Here is an 18,833-nt window from a genome sequence, read left to right as displayed (position 1 = left end):
AACCTATCCTAATCCCTCAGTCCGTTCACTCCCATCTCCGCTCCTCTTCTAGACTCCCTCTGAGTTTTGACTTCCCACCTGAAAATCTCCCTCTAAGTCATGATTTCCTTGCTGGAAATCTTCCCACCACATGTCGAACCGCTCCTCTCCAATCCTCTTTGCAACTGCAACTTGGATCTACATTTCTTGGCTAGAAATTCGTCAAGGTAGCGACTCCCTCTGCCTTTGTTCTGTCCCATTAGGTACTGTTCTGCTTCGACAAAAACAGCACCCCACCAGCTTCCCAATCCACAATCTGCCCACAACTCCCTAGGCCCCGCAACTGAAGAAATTGAGCCTTCCAGTTGCGCGCAATCCTGGCAAAGGCTGAATCACTCCCTTGTCCAACTACGTCAAGCCTACCTGGTTGAGTAGGATGACGTGGCTCTTTGTGAGCCTCTTCTGCCTCTGCGTTAGCCCTCTCTCTGGCTCGAAATGATGATGCAGCCTCTGCACCACTCCTTCTCTACTGCCTTCTGCTTAGGAGCAGCTCTGTCTCTCAAGACAGCGGCTACTGCTGCAAATTTCCGATATCGTTGTTGCCTTCAGTCCTCCTATGATTTGCAACCCTCTGATACCATGTTGAAATTTCCAATACTGAAATAAACACAAATGCAGCCTTAACTCATATACCAATCATCAACTGAAATATTGAAACAAACACACAAGGGACACCGTTATTTTTGGACAAACGTCCCCGGAAAAACCCAATGCGGGAAAATCGGTGCAGCAGTTCTGAGGGTTTTATTATTATGCAGATTAATGGCTCACCCAACAGAGATTGTTACACGGCAATAATACCTCTTCTCGGAGACAGATATTCAGTCTCTCAACTCAAGTCTGCCCCACGAAAATCCTTCTGGCACTTCTCCTAGGCTATGCATCAGCACTGCTAGCCTCAGCGTAGCTCCTGAACCGTCTATGTCAGCCCTCTGACTCTTCTCGTCAGCTCTCTGGCCCTCTGCGTCACCCACACAGGCCACTCAGCCTCTTTGCAGCCCCCGACTGCCTCTGCATGGCTCCTGCTACCTCTGCGTCAGTCTCTTTGGTCACTGGGTTGACCCTCTAGCACTATCTCTGCCTCTCTGCTATGTACTCACTGCCCCTCACTACAACAGATCACTTGCTCTCAAATTTTCTCAGCAAGCCCCGCTCCAGAAAATCGAACTGACTGATCAATCTTGGTGTATTTCCAACTGACCCTCAAGCCTCCTCTTATACTTTTCCTGTTGAATCTTCAACGGCCGAGATTAAGTCTCTAATCAATGGCTACGATTAGATTTGGCTTGATCCATGTCATTTAGAACATTCTCACTCAGTTTTATATTAATACCCATTAATATTTTAATTTTCCTAAGTTTAGACTTAGGAACCCCATAAAAATATTAATTATTTTAATATTCTCCAACCGGGTGGAATTTCCCCAAACCATTGCTGGGTCTTGGATATCTTTTGTGCCTTAGCCTCTCCACCAATTTTCATGGCTAGAGCACATCCAATGCTACCACAAATCAACATGGAACTTCCTTCCTAAGGTGGCACTCGTAGTCCCCCAAAGGTAAGGTTGAATCTCCCACCTAAGAGATTCGTGGCTGAACAGTGAGTTGACTCGGCTAAGCAGCTCAAGCAAACAATCAAGTAAATTTCGATAGTCAAGAGTGAATGAATGACCAAGTGAGAGGCTCCTCCTTTTTATGACTTCGTGGGCCTTCCTTTGCCTCATATGGGCCCCTCCAACAGCTATACGAATTCCCTCCAAGCAATTCAAATTGCCTAGTACGCATTCCCACGTGGGTGGCCCCCACCTTCCACTAGCAAACTAATATGGCCATATTTTCTCCCAAGTCCCTAAGTTGAAACTGCGTGGGTCCTTTTCCTTGGCAAAACTGAGCAAAATTATGTAGAGACAAATCCTGCTACAAATGCTTTTGGGAAGGGACGTGACAGTTTTGTTATTGGTCAGTTTGATTTGTTTTGACTAGAAAATTTCAGATTGTATCTCTTGTTAAATGGACAAATTTCTCTAAGAAAAGGTTGTTGGGCTTTTCCCCTAGTTTTGGTTTTTCCCAAGATTACTTTTCTGTCTCTTTTGTTTGGTTGTCTCTTCATGTTCCTGCTGGCGTAATTGTTTTACTGTTAAAGATTTTCTATGTGTAATTACTTAATAATCAATGTGATGCAAGATAATTTAATGAAATTATTGGAAGTAATTACCAAGTCCTGGAAATCTGGAAAATTCAACATGGTATCAGAACCATGGTTGAAGAGAAGCCTTGAAGGTGTAAGGTAAAAGAGAAGTCGAGTTAGCCCAAGAAGCTAGGATGAAATCTTTGTGTAAGAGAAGTCGAGTAAGTCGAGTTAGCCCAAGAAGCTAGGATGAAATCTTTGTGTAAGAGAAGTCAAGTAAGGGATGCGAGTTATAGATCTGTGGAAAAGGAGGCCAAATATGGTTGCAGGAGGTCTAAATTACCTCAAAGGCCAAATATTGTTGCAGGAGGTCCAAAATACCTCAAGAAGCTGAATATGGTAGCAGGAGGTTTGAGTAATCTCAGCGCTCGAATATGGTTGCAGGGTGGCCGAAATACCTCAGGAAGCCAAATATGGTTACAGGAGGCCTATTATCCATAGAGGTTGAATATGTCCACAAAAGTCGAATATGACCACAGAGGCCTCAAACCTTTGGAAACAAGGTCGAGATGCCTCGAAAGTGATACTTTCTCGTAATTTACGGGCATTGTGATGTTATTCACTTCGCACAACATTTTAAGATGATTGAACCATTACATGATGAGATATGGCTATTTTACATAACTGCCTTAATGATTTGGGGCTCATACATATGCAGATTGCATTTTAGCATAGTTGGCATCACTCTTGGAGAGTGCTTTTCATGTAGACTATTTCACATGGAAGATTGGCACATATATCTATTGAGGAACGTACTGAAGCTCCATATCCAGAAGATACTGGTCATATATTCTCTCAAGAAAACAAAGGTCAAAGTCTAGTTAAACAACAAATTATGTCTTATATTCCATACAAGGATGAAGTTGGGACTTGGAAAAGTAATGAAATCCAGAGAGCAAAGACAACGACTTGGAGGACTTGTTGTCTTTACTATAGTCATTGACATGATTCATATAAACTCGAAAATCCCATAAATAAGACCATATTCAATGGATGTAATATATTCAAGAACATAATTCCTCTATTGATCAGAACGGATATAATCTCGTCTGAGAAGAAAAATGACGGCTACTTAATGCCCTATATGAAGAAGAAGATACCCAATTCCACCAAGACTTATTTTAAATCTTACAACATGAATCCAAGGATGGTGCAATGGTTTGACATGCAAGTACATAAATGTGGTTTCTGCCAAAAACTTAAGAGTGTTTGATGTCCAAGTATATGTTCACGCTAAAAGAAAGTATGACAATACTAGGAACTAAAATTTGTGAAGTGGCCCTTCACTTTGACAAAAGCCGTGTGACTTGATTTAGCTTAAGCAAGGTAGAGTGAAACTATGTTGCATATGAAAAAGAGAGAAATGTTGAACAAGACCATGTGTTTTTGCTAATTCAGTTGTGCATTGCACGATTGAGGTTATTGGCTGAGAGGTGTTTCTAAGGTATCATTGTTGCCGCTAGAAAAGAAAGAATTTGAAATGATATGATGGGTTTGTAAACCCCGATAAACTTGGATAAGAAAGCCCTAACGTTTATGAATAAAACTCTAAGATCTCGACCTAGATTGATATTTCCACTACATGAAGAAGCCCTAGTAAAGGAAGAAAGGAAAGTAACAGAATGATGATGAAAAAGATGAAGAGCCTTGCAGATGGAAAATTTCTGCAAGATGGCAAGGATCAAGAGGGAGCTGACAATTTCCCCTCAACTCTCAAAAGCTAAGTATCTTATATCTCTCTTATTATTGTTGTTGTTTTTCCTATTAGCTAGCCTCTTGTCTGTGTTTCTCTTTATTGGGTTATAATCATTCTTCCATGAACTCCTAGTGAAGATTACATGTACATGGTGAAGACTTGCCAAAGCTTTGGCTATAGATGGAAGTATTAGAAGAACGAAACAAAGCTTTTGGGAAGAGGATTCTCCCAAGAAGAGGGAGAAAGAGCTATGAGAAGAAATTTGCTCCAGAGCAAAGAAAGTTTTAAGCAGAAGAACTCTCGTGATAGAGGGAGCAACAATGGCTAGAAGATTTTCTTCCGTGATAGAGGGAGCAATCATGATGAAGGATCGTTACGTCTTGGGACTAGAACTGTGGCAGAAGATGGATGAGATCTTCCTTGGTTAAAAGGATGATATATTGTGACGATCCTTTAGAGATTTGACATCCAATATGATGAAGTTGAGTGGTAGGGGGAACAACCTGGATTGTCTCAACTATATTTGTTTCAACGTTTGGAAACCAACTGTGGTGATGGATTAAGTATGGTCAATTTATGGTAAGCCAAGGCATGTGGCACAACATGTGTGATTGAGATATGTTTCATAAAGTACAGTTGTCAGATATATAGATTCATGTATTACAATTTGTTTTGCAAAGTTGTGAAGCAGGGTAGCTTCAGGATTGTTTGATCAAGTGCAAAGAAGACCCATGATGACAAGTCAATGCACATAAAGTAGTGAGATTCCTATGTATTCCTATGATTGAGTTGTTGGACAAGCTTGGAGTGATTGAGAATGCTTCCCTTGGTTGAAGGGAATGTTGATGTAGTATCAAAGGGGCGGAGAATCTCCTTAGGCCATGTATTTTGACTGAAACAACCATGGGATTTGGCTGGGGAGATTGGCTTAGTATGCATCGAGGCCTGATTACTCCCTTAGGTCATGGAGTTTGTCTAGGAAACCATTATTTATGGTTGGGGAGATTGATTATGAGGGCCAGAGTGCTCCCTCAAGTCATGGAGTTTGACCAATGTTGCATGAAGCGAGGACGAAGCGGGGACGTTTTTTGGAAGCGAATCCACAAAAGCATCATTTCCCAAAAATATCGAAAGCGAAGCGTCTCGGAAGCATTTACTATATATATCTATATATATATATATATATATATATATATATATATATATATATATATATATTTGCATTTATATTCAAGAAAAAACTTCCAAAATGCCAAATTAGTTGTAGAAGACATGAAAACATGCATATTTTTACCTAAATCAAGATAACATGGCATCCATTGTACATCAACGATTAATTATTCCAGCATCAACCATCTAAAATCTAGATTCCTCTTCTCTTGTCTTGCCTTTGCCTCTACTTCAATTCTCTAGGTATATTAGTCAACATTGCCCATTTTTTATCAAACGGCTTAATCCAAGCCAAAGTTGCACGAAGCAGGGATGTTTTTTGGAAGCGGATCTGCGGAAGCGTCAGATTCCAAAAATCTAGGAAGCGAAGCATCTCGGAAACATCTACTATGTATATATTTGCATTTATATTCAAAATAAAAACATCCAAAATACCAAATCAGTTGTAGGAGACATGAAAACATTCATATTTTAACATAAATCAAGATAGATATGGCATCCATTGTACATTAATGATTAATTATTCCAACATCAACCATCTAGAATCTAGATTCCTCTTCTGCTGTCTAGCCTTTGCCTCTACTTCGATTCTCTAGGGACATTAGTCAACATTGCCCAATTTTGATCAAACTACCTAATCCAAGCCTTATATTATTGTAGAGAAAGCTTAACATGCCTGATCAATGATTTTGACTTGGGTGAAGGATACATTTTTGCTAAGGCCATGACAAAGGAGTTCAACAATCAACAACACCAACACTAGGGTACATATAGGGCTCAGTGCTCTTGATTAAATGCCAATCACATGTCCTCATACATGATTTAATCCAATGAAACACCACAATCCCATTGACCCTGAAAATTGTTAAGTCTACTGAATTTTGAATGGGATATGACATTCTATTTTCTCCATATTGGAACCACTCCTAAACATCTTGACTCATTTCATCGTAATATTAAAAAATTAAGTAAAAGGATGAAAATGAAAGATAAAGGAGAATGTCACTTTTACTTTAAGAATTTAACATTATCATTAGGGAGCATCTAAGAAGCGTCTAGGGAGCATCAAGGCGCACGTTAGGATATTCAGAAAGCATAGTTCCTCACATAACAATTCCAAATTTCAAATTAAAAAACAAAAAAAGCCCTGCGGAACCGTGTGAAACGTCCACCTTCTCTCGGATCCGCTTGTGATTCGCAGTGGATACACACACGAACCTCCATGGATCCACAGTTGATCCTTTCTAGATCCGCGGATTGGGCAGTTGGAACAACGGATCCACAGTAGATCCTTTCTGAATCTGTGGATCATGCAATCGAAACCGTGGATCAGGCTCCTGCGAATCCATTTTTCCAGGAGTTGCCAAGCAAAGGTGGAACCGCAAATCCGATTTTCGGATTCGCGTTTCTGCAGGAGGATCAATGGCGGATCCGTACAGGACACGGTTCTGCCTCCTGATCCTTAGGGAGGAGGGGGCAGTTCCTGCAACATTGATCCAAGCCTTATAATATGGTAGAGAAAGCTTAACATGCTTGATCAATGATTTTGACTTGAGTGAAGGGTACATTTTTGTTAAGGCCATGACAAAGGAGTTCAACAATCAACAACACCAACATTGGGGTACATATAGGGCTCGATGCTCTTGATTAGATGCCAATCACATGCCCTCATACATGATATAATCCAATGAAACGTCACAATCCCATTGATCCTGAAAACTGTTAAGTTTGCTGAATTTTGAATGGGATATGAAATTCAAATTTCTCCATATGAAATCTGATGAGGTTGGAACCACTCTCAAACATCCTGAGTCATTTCGTAGTAATGTTAAAAGTTTAAGTAAAAGGATGAAAATGAAAGATAAACGAGAATATCACTTTTACTTTAAGAATTTAACATTACCATTAGGCATCTGGGAAGTGTCTAGGGAGCATCAAGGGGCACATTCAGAGTATTCAGAAAGCATAATTCCTCACATAACAGTTTGAAATTTCCAAAAAAATAACCAAAAAAAGCCCCGGGGAACCATGTGAACCATCCACCTTCTCTCAAATCCACTCACGATCGACGGCGGATACATGCCTAAACCTCCATTGATATGCAACCAATCCTTTCGGAATCCGCAAATTGGGCCCCTGCGGATCCGATTTTCTAGGAATCGCCAAAAAAATGGCGAAACCGTAGATCCGATTTTGGGATCCACGGTTCTGCCCCTTGATCTTTGCAGGAGGCGAGGATGGATCCCGCAACATTGGGTTTGGCTGAGAGACTCTATTGACATCGAGATCAAGATTCCTCCATTAGGTCATGGGGTTTGACCGGGAGACCATTAGTTATGGTTGGGGAGATTGATTTCGTGTACTCTCCCAAGTCATGGAGTTTGGTCAGGAGACCATTGTTATGGTCGGAGAGAGTGATCTTGATTACTCCCTTAGGTCATAAGGGTTGACCAGGAGAGCATTGGTTATGGTCAGGGAGATTGACTCTGATTACTCTCTTAGGTCATGGAGATTGACTAGGAAAGCATTATTTATAGTTGGAGAGATTGGCCTCATGAACAACATAAAATGCTTCCCCAGTCAGTGAGGTTCTAACCTTATTGCCATGGTGTTTGGCTAGTGGGTTGAGCTTGTGCCTAATGCTGATCCGGGATGCTTTCCACATTGTTTTAGTGTTGAACATTTGGTGGATGGATTCATTCAACCTTTTCTAGGAATAGAGAAATTTTTCAACAATAGAACATTTGTGGAAGTCATTATGAATACATCACTAGCTTAGAGGGAGTGAAGTCTTGTAGCTTCGGAGGGTCTTCATAATTTGTATTAGCCCTCCCAAATTGAAAAATATCAATTGCACTTCAAGTTGGCTTCCAATAAAAGGAATTTGAATTTTTGAAATTGTGAAATTTTACCTCCAAAACTAAGATCGGCCCCAAATCTGTTCTGGTAGGCTCAGCCCTATAGACGCATCATTTGGGGCACTTTTAATCAATATAAAAGGGTCATTTGTCCTCTCCATCTGGACATCAATTCATACCAATCTAAGGAACAATTCAGATCATCTGAGGCACTATTCTGAAGCAGAGAGAGACAATTTTCTGAGGCACAGAATGACAATTTTCTGAGGCAGAGAAGGGCAATTAACTGAAGGAGAGAAGGACGATTTTCTGAGGAAGAGAAGGACGAAGTTTTGAAACTTGTTGAGGACAGTTTGACCAGCTTTAACCTGGGCTTGGTTATTGGTCAGTTTGATTTGTTTGACTGGAAAATTTCTTATTGTATCTTTTGTTGAATGGACAAATTTCTCTAAGAAAAGGTTGCTGGGCTTTTCTGATAATTGCCCTAAATCATATCATAAAACCAGATTTGGTCCATGGATCCATACAATTATAAATTGGTTTATCCACATTGGATCTAGTTGATGTATAGTTGGGTTTATAAATGCAGGAATTGACTTGTGTGAAGCATCACATCTAAATATTTCTTGAAGCGTTGAATCCTTTTATTTTTCAAGGTTATATCTCATATTGGATTCTGAACATTTGTATTTCATAAAGTAAATCTTTGCATCATATATTTATTATCATTAAGATACACTTATTATGTCTTGGGCTCTTAAATAACTAAATCTTCTAGACTTAGTCTTATTCCTCACATTCTTTAGGGATACCCACCTTGGCCTTTAGAAAGACAGCCAAAAGTGAAAAGGAGAACTGTACTAAGGTGAGAATGGTACTTCTTCTAAGGTTACCTCAAGGTTGCATCCGTGGATTAGGGCTCTTTCCACTTAGATACCAGTTGAAGAGGTAACAAAATGCACCCTCAATGAACAAATATAAATGAAAATAGGCAGATAAGGGCTACAAAAGGTGATTCTCTGCCACATGCACAACCCCGCCTCCAAATGTATGACCTCAACCATCAAAAAAGCCTTAAAAATACGTGAGGATGTGAAAGAAAAAGGTGATATAAAAGAGGATGCTAGAAATATGCTCCTTAAATCCGTATCTCTTCTGTATAGTGCTGCAGAAAAAAAAAATGTCTCAAAATGCACTCTATTTTGGGTTGCAACAGCATGCAAAGATGAAAACGAATTATGCAACCTGTTAAACCATTCCAGTTACAATTCTTAGACTGTCCAAAGAAAATAAAGAGTCCAGCAACTCAAATCAAAACTTTTTCTAAATACCATGTATCATTAACAATATTCTATACAAGTCTAAATGAATAGTGAGCAATGAAGCTTACCAGGAAAGAAGAGTGTACAATAACCAGAAATAATGAAAATTTAGGAAAAATATCTATGTAAATGATATTATACCTCGAATGAAGAAAATTTCAGTGGTGCAAATTCTTTCCCAACCCAAACAATCAATATTTAGCTAACCATCGGATCATGTATAGTTTCAAAGAATAATAACTATAACTGTGCAGAGTAGGAAATAGCAAAAAAGAAAAAATTAATCAAACCAATGAAAACTCTAATGTCCTTGTATACCTGTAATCCGTGATGGGTGTACATCATAGATGTTACACCATCAAACCTAAACCCATCAAATTTATATTCCTCCAACCACCAGTGGGCATTTGACATTAAAAACCGGAGCACCTGAAGAAAATGACACAGCATACATTTCTTTAAACTTATCATTCCTTTCTTGTAGCTATAATTTCCTCTTCTTTTGTCTGATTCTGAATATGGAAATGTCAAATAAGTACGAAGTAAAATGAAAATGGGTTTCTAAATTGAACAAAACATTCTAACACCCCTCTGCCTTTGTTTATGTCCAATTAGGAAAAATATAAGAAGAAAAATGAAGGGAACTTATAAACTGAGCACATTAGAATGCCATGCACTGGCTTAACAGTACATCTAAGATAAACTCAATTATTAAGCAACTTTAAACCCAAAAGAATCAAGGGAAACAGAAAAAATAACTTAAGAGAACATAACATTTACATCACATAATTTTATACTCCAATAATCATAAAATTTCTTGACATACCTCCCAGTGACCATAGTTGAAGAGGCGTGAATCCCACATCCAGTGATATCCTCGAGATCCAGAGTGAAAATAATGAGAATCAGTTCCATCAAACATATTCAGTCCATCTAAGACATTATTTGAAGCATGACTGCATAGACAACATATATATGGATGTTAACATGTTGGACTATGAACTTGCTGAGCAAACATGGATAATTTGAGACAGTTCATTGGTAAAATACCTTCATACTTATCTTATTTAACCATTCTAAATTGAATAACCAGCAAAAAGTAGCAGTGATGACATCATATGAAGTGACAGACATGTCTTATCTCTAACACTGTTACCTAATTTGATGAGATCCCAATCTTCAAAAGTATAGTAACTGCTTCTGTTTTCAATTTCAATGTGAACATACTTTAAGGATTTAGAAAAGATCCTCCATACCATGAAGAAAGGGAAAAGAAAGGCAAAGAAATTATGTTAATATCAATGATCAAAAATTGGTATCCACAAAAGACCATGGAAGATCCAAATATTGGGACATCGGAACATTGGTGAAAATCGGAAAACTGCGGCAAGCATTAAAAAACACAAATAGATTTATTTTCCATTTTTCTAAACTATAAACTGGCAGCAACATTGATTAAAGACATTGGCATATCTGAAAAGAACACACAGACACACAAACATATATATATGATGTAGTGGATGCCAGATGATACATTAAAAGTGGCTACTGAACTTTGGATGTTGTTCTATGAAGGACTCAACTAAACAACCAATACAAAATCAAATCAAATATATCAGTGTGGCACATCATTACAAATCATCTACAATGACAATCTAGAAGTTAGCTATTGATTACTTCTCCCACTTTCATGGGAAAAGGTCGTGGTTCCTTTGCCACTAGAAGGTCCTATAACATCTATTTGAAGATAATTGGTGGGTAGATGCATATCAAACTATGTAAAAAGTAGAGTTCAGGCTGTCACATCACCCTCCTCATAGTGAATAATAGATATGGATATCTCCCACTGTCCCCTTGGCCTACTGTTGGTGATGCTACTCTAAGCACATAAGTGTCTCCTATGTCATCTGTATCTTATACTCCACACTCCACTGAGACATTATGTTAATGTTTTCCAAGGAAATGTCATCCATATCAGGGATTTTCTCAAGTTGCATCACCCATAGTTGAAAATTTTAGTGGACATAAGCCATATCATTCAAGCTTTGAAACTCTAACATGTAAGAAGGTCATAATAAAATTGATTATCTCAAGGGTTATAAATATGTCAAAAATTATAACAGTTGTAATTGCCAATTTCTAACACGTTGCACTTCTTTGAGTCTATTTTATAAATATATTCCAATTGTGTTCACAACTTGAAGCACTACAAGTTTGGCTGAGCACCCCAATAGAAAATTTCCATAAAAGTGGTGTTTCTGCACCATAATTTCTCCACCAAAACATCTACAAACAATTAAGAAGAAAGAAACACAAAAGCTACAATTTGTACAATACAAAATGGGAAATAAAGAAAATATAATTCAACTTTCAACTAGAGCTTGTAATAAAAATTATATACCCTAACGGCTTATTTGGCACTAAAATCTTCCTACCTTAGACAATAGTATCAAAGGAAAAATACTCTATTGCTGTTCCTATGCATCTCCATCCCACAATTAATGGTTCTACAATCTTCTTGATGAGGTACATCTTTTTGTAGACACATAAGGACCCCTTCCATAACCTTACTAGTGAAAAAATTACATGAGTAAGCAAAGGAGCGTTTGACAAAAAGTGTTAGCACATGAATGGGACAATGGAGTATCATAGTCCATCGAACAACAATGAAATTCCAGTCCTTTGGCCCTAGTCTAGTGTGACCTCCCTTGAGGTATGTCTTTAAGGAGAACCACTAATAGAAGGCACTGACTGAAGCAGCATGCCCAAGACAATCTATAATCACCACATTCCATATACTAATTGTTATTCACATCCATTCTTTTGGTTGGTTGTCATTTGTCATTGCGACCAGCACCTTTGATCCTTATCTCTAAGTCAAGACCCAAATATTTACCCTAAGAGGTTGATCCAGTTGAAAGAACGATAAAAGCATATAAAGCCACAACTAAAGAAAAGAAAAATGCAAAAGATGGCTAAGACTTAGTAAGAACATGGGGAAAAACCTAGCATAAGCTCTACCCACTTCATTAGCTATCACCCAGTTCCTCAACGTTCCATGCTACACCATAAAGGAACTCTTGAATGTCCCAAACTCGAGGAGCAAGAAACTACTACATCTTTAAGGGGTATTGGAAAAGCAAAAGCAAGTTTGGTCTCCTAAGCTATGCACAAAAGAAAGATAAATCATTAAAGTAAAAGGCATACCAAAGGGGTGGAAAAAGCAAGGGAAAGAAAGGGGTAACTCATGCCTACATGCTTCTGATTGTAGTACTAAGAGATGTTGGACCCCATCTAGTTGTTACCATGGCTATGGCCATCTTCCCTGAAGTCTTTCCTATTACCCACCAAAAGTGGGGACCCCTAGAAGAGCTTATTTCCTAGTCATCTTCTTCATCCGGTAGACAGTAGCCCCTGAGAGCCACCCATAGCTAATGTGCTCTGCCACTTTATCTCCACTCCCTGCATCAGTTATATGTCTCCTCGCCCATCTGCCAAGAGCATATGTTAGAAGGTGGGCAATCCAACCCAAAATGTATGTTTTTCATTGTGCAATCAGGTGGTTATGCTTTTTTTTCATTGGGCATTTTGGGCATGGATTATTGGATGACTTGGAAGAAGGAAGGGCTTTGACCATGGTTTTGTTCTCGCACCTTAAATGGAGGACTAATCTTCAATCCTAGTCCCATGGGATCTCCCCTATTGGCCTATGGCTTTAGGAAGGGCACTACTTAGGAAACCCCAATTTTGGTAGCATGGTCTCGTTTTCCTGTTGCATATTTTTCACTCACCTCCACACATTACAAGCCTTATTCATCATTTTCCTTCTCTAAGTCCACATGACCACTGGGCCCACAAGTCACTGGCACACCCCTCTCCCTTGGTCCACATATCTAGGTCGAGCCCAGAAATGTTGCCCCGGAGGTTGATGCAACTAAAAGAAAGTTAAAAGCATATCATGGCCACAACCAAGAAACAAAAAAAAAGAATATTATAAAATCCAAAATATCGCCAGGACATTAAATATAGCATGTGGGCAAAATCCAAACATGAGCTCTACCCCTTTTCATGGCCATCACCCTAGTTCTTAGGGCCCTTGAGTGCCCTTTACATCTTTAAGGAACCCATGCACATCCCAACTCCTAGTGGGAAATGAACTACCCCACTTTAAGGGGTTAATAACTGATTTATATCATTCATAGCATGCTCTCATTTCCTAAAGCCCCAAGCAGGTAATACAAAGAAAAATCAAGAAAAGGCAAAAGGAAAATAAATAGGGGTGGAAAAACAAAGGTTGGTGTAACTCATGTATAGACAATTGCTCACTCCTACATCTATATGACCAATATGTGGACATTTGTCATCATTGTTATCCTTGTATGCATGGCATCTGGCCTTCAGACCCCTGTTTTCCCATCCATTTCATCATCATTCACATGCCACCTATTAATTGACGGATGTACCAGGGACCTGTCTTTCCCCTTAGGGATTGGGAACACCTAATAGGGTTGTTTATTAACCACTCCTACCTAGGGAGGTAACACTTTTACGAAAACAAAGCCCCTAATTTGGAAGAGAAGCCCCATATGAAGTCTCAATGTGCCCTTGATTAACAAGCCCAGTTCACTTAGATGCACTAATGGAATGTACCTGATGGTGAGGATGCAGCACTAGATATTATAAGTGATTGGCAAGTGGTTTCATTATGGATTGGGCAACTTAACTAGGGCCTAAGTTCACTAGAGGAGCATATGACACCCTCAAGGTGAGGTGTTGAGAGCCATGTTGTTGAATTTGTAACTATAGTTGGTCTTCGTTATTTATATTTGGCCACTTGATGTACATGTATTGATTATTGTAAATCATATTTTAAATGCTAGAGTCGAAAGAAAATTTATTTTGAGTCAAAGTCTCATTACGAATTTTAAAAGAAAAAACTTGAATTTTTAAATTGTAAATTTTGGCTCCTAAAGTTGTTAAGTCAGCCTCCCTCCAAGTCAAGTCGGCCCGGGGAAAAGGACACACCCATTCGACCCAAGCATATCACTATATAAAGGTAGCTCAACCTCACTCCTCCATCGCTAATTCGCACTTCCTTAAGAAGACATTTTTTGGACATCTTAACGAAGATCAAGGAGGACAAGGAGAATGGAAAAGAAGACAATTTGCATCTCTTTATCTCTCTAAAGCTCGCACGTGTGGATAGATTCTCTCTCTTCTGGTTCATAGTTTTTCTGGGCAGTTCTGTTGCAAGGGTCCAAAATTTTAGATAGTTGCAAGGGATGAAATCCTGGAATAACTGGCAGCTGCAGGAGGGCCGAAATTCTAGGTCAGATCAAGCAAAGCCAAATTTTCGATCAGATTGGGAGACTTGACTTGGAGGGGTTGACCAGGTTAGACCATAGGTCTAGGTGTGTCTCTTGTTGAACAGAAGAATTTCTCTATTGAAAGAGGTAGCAGGGTTTTTCCCCTTGGAGGGTTCTACCATGGTAAAATTTGTCTTCTCTTTGTGCAGTGTGCTCTCTATTGTTTTATTGTTATTTTATGGTTGAATTTATGAAGTATAATTGTTGAATGATATATTGGAATAAATGAAAAGAAGATCAACATCAAAAGTAATTATCAAGTATTTCATAAACATTGTGCTAGTCATTACTTGCAGAGCATCATTACTTCACTCCATGGGCACCTACGACACCACAGCAGTCTACACTTTACCCCACAATATTCACGAGATGATACACTCGGACCAGCATGATGCAGTCAACTTGCCAGTGTACACATGTTTTGGCAACTGATCTGAGGCCCAAAGAGGTTTGTCTCACCCTTTGATACGTGATAGGGCAAGCACCATTCTCCGAGCCCTCAATAATGGAGCAGATTCAGACAATTCTACCACCCGGAGACCCATGAGGCCCATTTTGTGCCCAAATACAAAATTGGGGTTCGCTTGATGATTTCCATGGATGTCTAGGGGCCAACCCCTAGTAGATGATTTACGGAGCCCTCTTGACTCACTTCGGCACAGAGAGAACTCAATATATGCCTCTAAGATGACCACGCAATGACGACATTAGCATTTCGGCTCTCTTGTGTGTTTCTCTTAATGATTTTTCATTGGCTGTGTGGTTGGCTTGTAACAACAATTAGTTTTTCCCTCCATTTTGACAACTACGAGGGGCTTCTAGGCTAAAATTAGACTTGATAGATCATGTACAAATAGATGAGAGCTCATTTGAGCTTCTCATTATCATCACTCTTGGATAGGATCTCTTGACAAGAACTCGCACTTGTTTCTTTGGCTTTTAGAGAATCTTATGGATGCATTTTGACATTTGGAGCTAGTTCGATTTTGTCTTTGGAGCCATTTCTTGGATCTTGGATGGATATATTACATGTTATCTTGTAAGTGCTTAATGTTGATGGAATTCTTCGCTTGAATTTTTTTAACGTATGGAATTGTTGCTTCTAGAATGTGTTAATTATGCCCTAATTATTGAAAATTAATTCTTGGAAAGGCTTTGTAGTTGAGTATTGCATATGTTATTCAATGTATTACATGTAATGAATGTTCCTAGTGGAGGAAAATCTTTGAACCCTCCATGAAACTCCATTATCTCTTGAAGTGGGTAAATGTTTAGAATTGGTACCTGGAGCATCAATTTTAATCCTTCTTAGAGATGATTTAGCTCATCTTAAGCTTCCTAAGACTCCATATACCCAAAGGGCAAGGCACTAATCCTTGGCAGCCAAACTCACTTTTTCTCCATAAATTCTCGTATCTAAATTTTGGTCCTCTTAAGGTAGGACGACTATCTAGGGCATAGAGTGAATAGCATATGAGGTTTGATGGGATTCCAAGAGCCTAACTTCAAGCCTAGGGTCTTGACTACTTCACCTCAAAGTTTGGTCAGCATCCACTTGCATTTCATCCATAAAATCTCTTGCCGTAGGCGTTTCCCTAAGAGGGAAACCCTAACTACTTTTTCCCCAACTTGGGGACTTCCTTGAGGGTTGTATGAGCTTAGTACTTGGTAAAGTATATCATAAGAATCTGTTTCAACTCATTGCCTTGATCTTGGAAGTACCTTCATCCACAATAATTCACAAAAACCGAGGTCTTGTGCAATTCATTATTAAGACTCTCATAGAGTGTGAATTGCCTTTGAAGCCTTATATCACAACTTTTAAGCATTCCTTGAGAAGTCCTTTTATATCACCTTGCACTCAAAACCCTAGAATATCTATTATAGGTGATCATTACCTTATCGGGACTCCTCCCATAAGTGAAAGTCCGCAAAGAGCAAGGGACCTTGGTTGTGGTGACAGTGGGCCATTGTCCCATTGTTAGCACCTAGTCTAGCTCTTTGCCTTGTAGGGTACTCTCCAAGGCTTGCTAGCTTTTGTGGTAACATTGCCCACTCCATCACCATCATTATCACATGCACATATGGATTGATGGGTATATCTATGACATGAATTTCCCCTTGGATGTTGGAAGCACCTAATATGGTTGAAGGCATAATCATCCCTAACACAAGTGTGGTAACTTGCTTACAAATACTGAGCTAGAAAGGCATTGGAAGGCAAGGCTTGTGTGAATTATTCTTTTATCCCTAACATTGAATATGGTTCACAATGATAATCTAATGGTTTTGTCCCTAATGATGTTAATCTCACATGATCTTTTAGGGTATGCTTCAGCTAGTACATCACTCATGCAGCAAAGATCCTTTGAAGGAAAACTTGCCACATATCCAACACTTTTCAGAGGACATTTTTCCCATTATTGAGAGCAGACATGACCTTGTAGCCCAAGTGTTGCCCTTAAGAGATGGGCATTGAGCATTGATGAGACTCCACATGGTTGTATGCACCTTGCTACACCTCCAAATGTTGAAATGTTGTGCTAGGAAGCCAAGGCGTTGGCTTGTTTGTTGATGTGCCCAAATGGACCCAAGATGCCCCAAGGTTGACCTCGACCCTGTTTGATGGATGTTTCCTTCTACCAAAACTTAGATTAAGATGGTTATTACTAACATAGCTTGGAGGGATAGTACATCATGCCCATGTGCCAATGCTTGCCTTAAATCATGCCACATCATCCCCAAACGCATTCAGAGGGTGACATAAGCCTTCTTGGAGATAACGTCATGGTGAAGTAGGAGTTATTTGGAAATATAGCCATGTACTTTAAAGATTTCTTGGAGTAAGGAGCACTCATGAGCCTCTTGTCACTTGCGTGATGGAGATTGTCCATTTTGAGAGGATGACGTCATCATGGAGATCCTTTATTCGCACATGTGTGGGCTATTTTGATGTATTTATAAAGCTTTGAAGCTATCTTAAGGTCGGTGACTTGGTTACCCTCATACAAACAGAGGGGAGTCACTTTCATTTTGAATCACCACACAAAACAACACTTTTCTCCCTATCTCAAGAAGTGTGTGTTAGCTCTCTTGTTCTTTTCTCTTCGACACAATGTGATCCTGGTGGAGCAAATTGCCTTGGGAGGATGTTTTTGAATGAGGAGACTTCTCTTGGACAGATGGAGTGATACTTGATTCAATGGTGTAAGTTTATTATTGCTTTTTTACCATTTTGCATGCAACTTTCTAAAATTAGGGTTTCTATGTGTTGTTGATTTGGGGTAGCATTGGATATGCCCTAGCCACAAAACTTGGTGGAGAGGATGTGGCACATGAAATCTCCAATACCCAGAAAGGGTTTGGGCAGATTCTAAACAATTCAGGAGATATTAAAATAATTAATATTTTTTAATGGAGTCCCTAAGTCTAAACTTAGGGAAAACAAAATATTAATGTGTATTAATATGAAACTATGTTAGAATGGTCCAAAAGACATGGATCAAGCCATATCTGATCTTAGTCGTTGATTAGGGACTTAATCTCGGTCGTTGAATCGTCAACAGGAAAAGTATAAGAGAAGGCTTAAGGGTCACTTGGAGAGTACACTAGATGATTAGTCATTCTATTCTCTAGAGCGGGGTCTGCTAAGAGAGATAGAATCAGTGATCAAAGAGCAGCTGAGGGGCATTGAGTACAGAGAGATAGAGAGGCAGAGATAGTGTCAGGAGAGCAGCTGAGAAGCCAGAGATAGTGACGCAGGAGCAGCCAGTGCTCACGCAGGCCACGCAAAGGCAGCTAAGTGTTGCGCATAGCACCAAAGAGGCCAGTGTAGCTGATGCAGAGGGTCAGAGAGCTGACGCGGGGCCTCCTGGGGCTGACGCAATCCTATATAGGCTGACGCAGTCCAGATAGGCAAACGCTGGGGTTTATGGGGCAGATTTGAGCTGAGGAACTGTCGGAAGGATTATCCGGGGTTTCAGCCAGGAGATTTGTCAGAAACTAAGAGGTATTACTGCCAAGGAAATTCTCTGTTGGGTACGCCAGTTTTGGCACCCAGATTGTACTTTGATATTGCTTAATAAGAAAACCCTCAAATAGCTGCACCAGTTTTCCGACATTGGGTTTTTCCCGGGACATTAGTCCAAAAATAACGGTGTCATATGGTGTATTTGTTTATGTTTCTTTTAGTTGT

The 18,833-nt window shown here is 39.5% G+C and overlaps 1 protein-coding gene across 2 annotated transcripts in view; it reads right to left on the bottom strand.

Moving 5' to 3' along the window:
* Positions 1-18,833, bottom strand: part of LOC149191584 (1,4-alpha-glucan-branching enzyme 2-2, chloroplastic/amyloplastic-like) — a 425,710-nt gene that overhangs the window by 209,935 nt on the left and 196,942 nt on the right. For both annotated transcript variants that reach the window (XM_089404340.1, XM_089404341.1), the window contains exons 13-14: positions 10,099-10,228; positions 9,591-9,701 (exon numbers count right to left, since the gene is read on the bottom strand). In XM_089404340.1, the coding sequence (XP_089260466.1) occupies positions 9,591-9,701; positions 10,099-10,228 (241 nt within the window). The remainder of the gene's footprint in view (positions 1-9,590; positions 9,702-10,098; positions 10,229-18,833) is intronic.

The sequence above is a fragment of the Pinus tabuliformis genome, chromosome 2_2 (assembly GCF_031772625.1).
Source record: "Pinus tabuliformis cultivar Carrire ecotype Pingquan chromosome 2_2, CPIR1, whole genome shotgun sequence".
NCBI classification, from domain to species: Eukaryota; Viridiplantae; Streptophyta; class Pinopsida; order Pinales; family Pinaceae; genus Pinus; species Pinus tabuliformis.
Note: the sequence above shows the minus strand (reverse complement) of the source record. Positions and strands in the feature narration are given on the sequence as shown.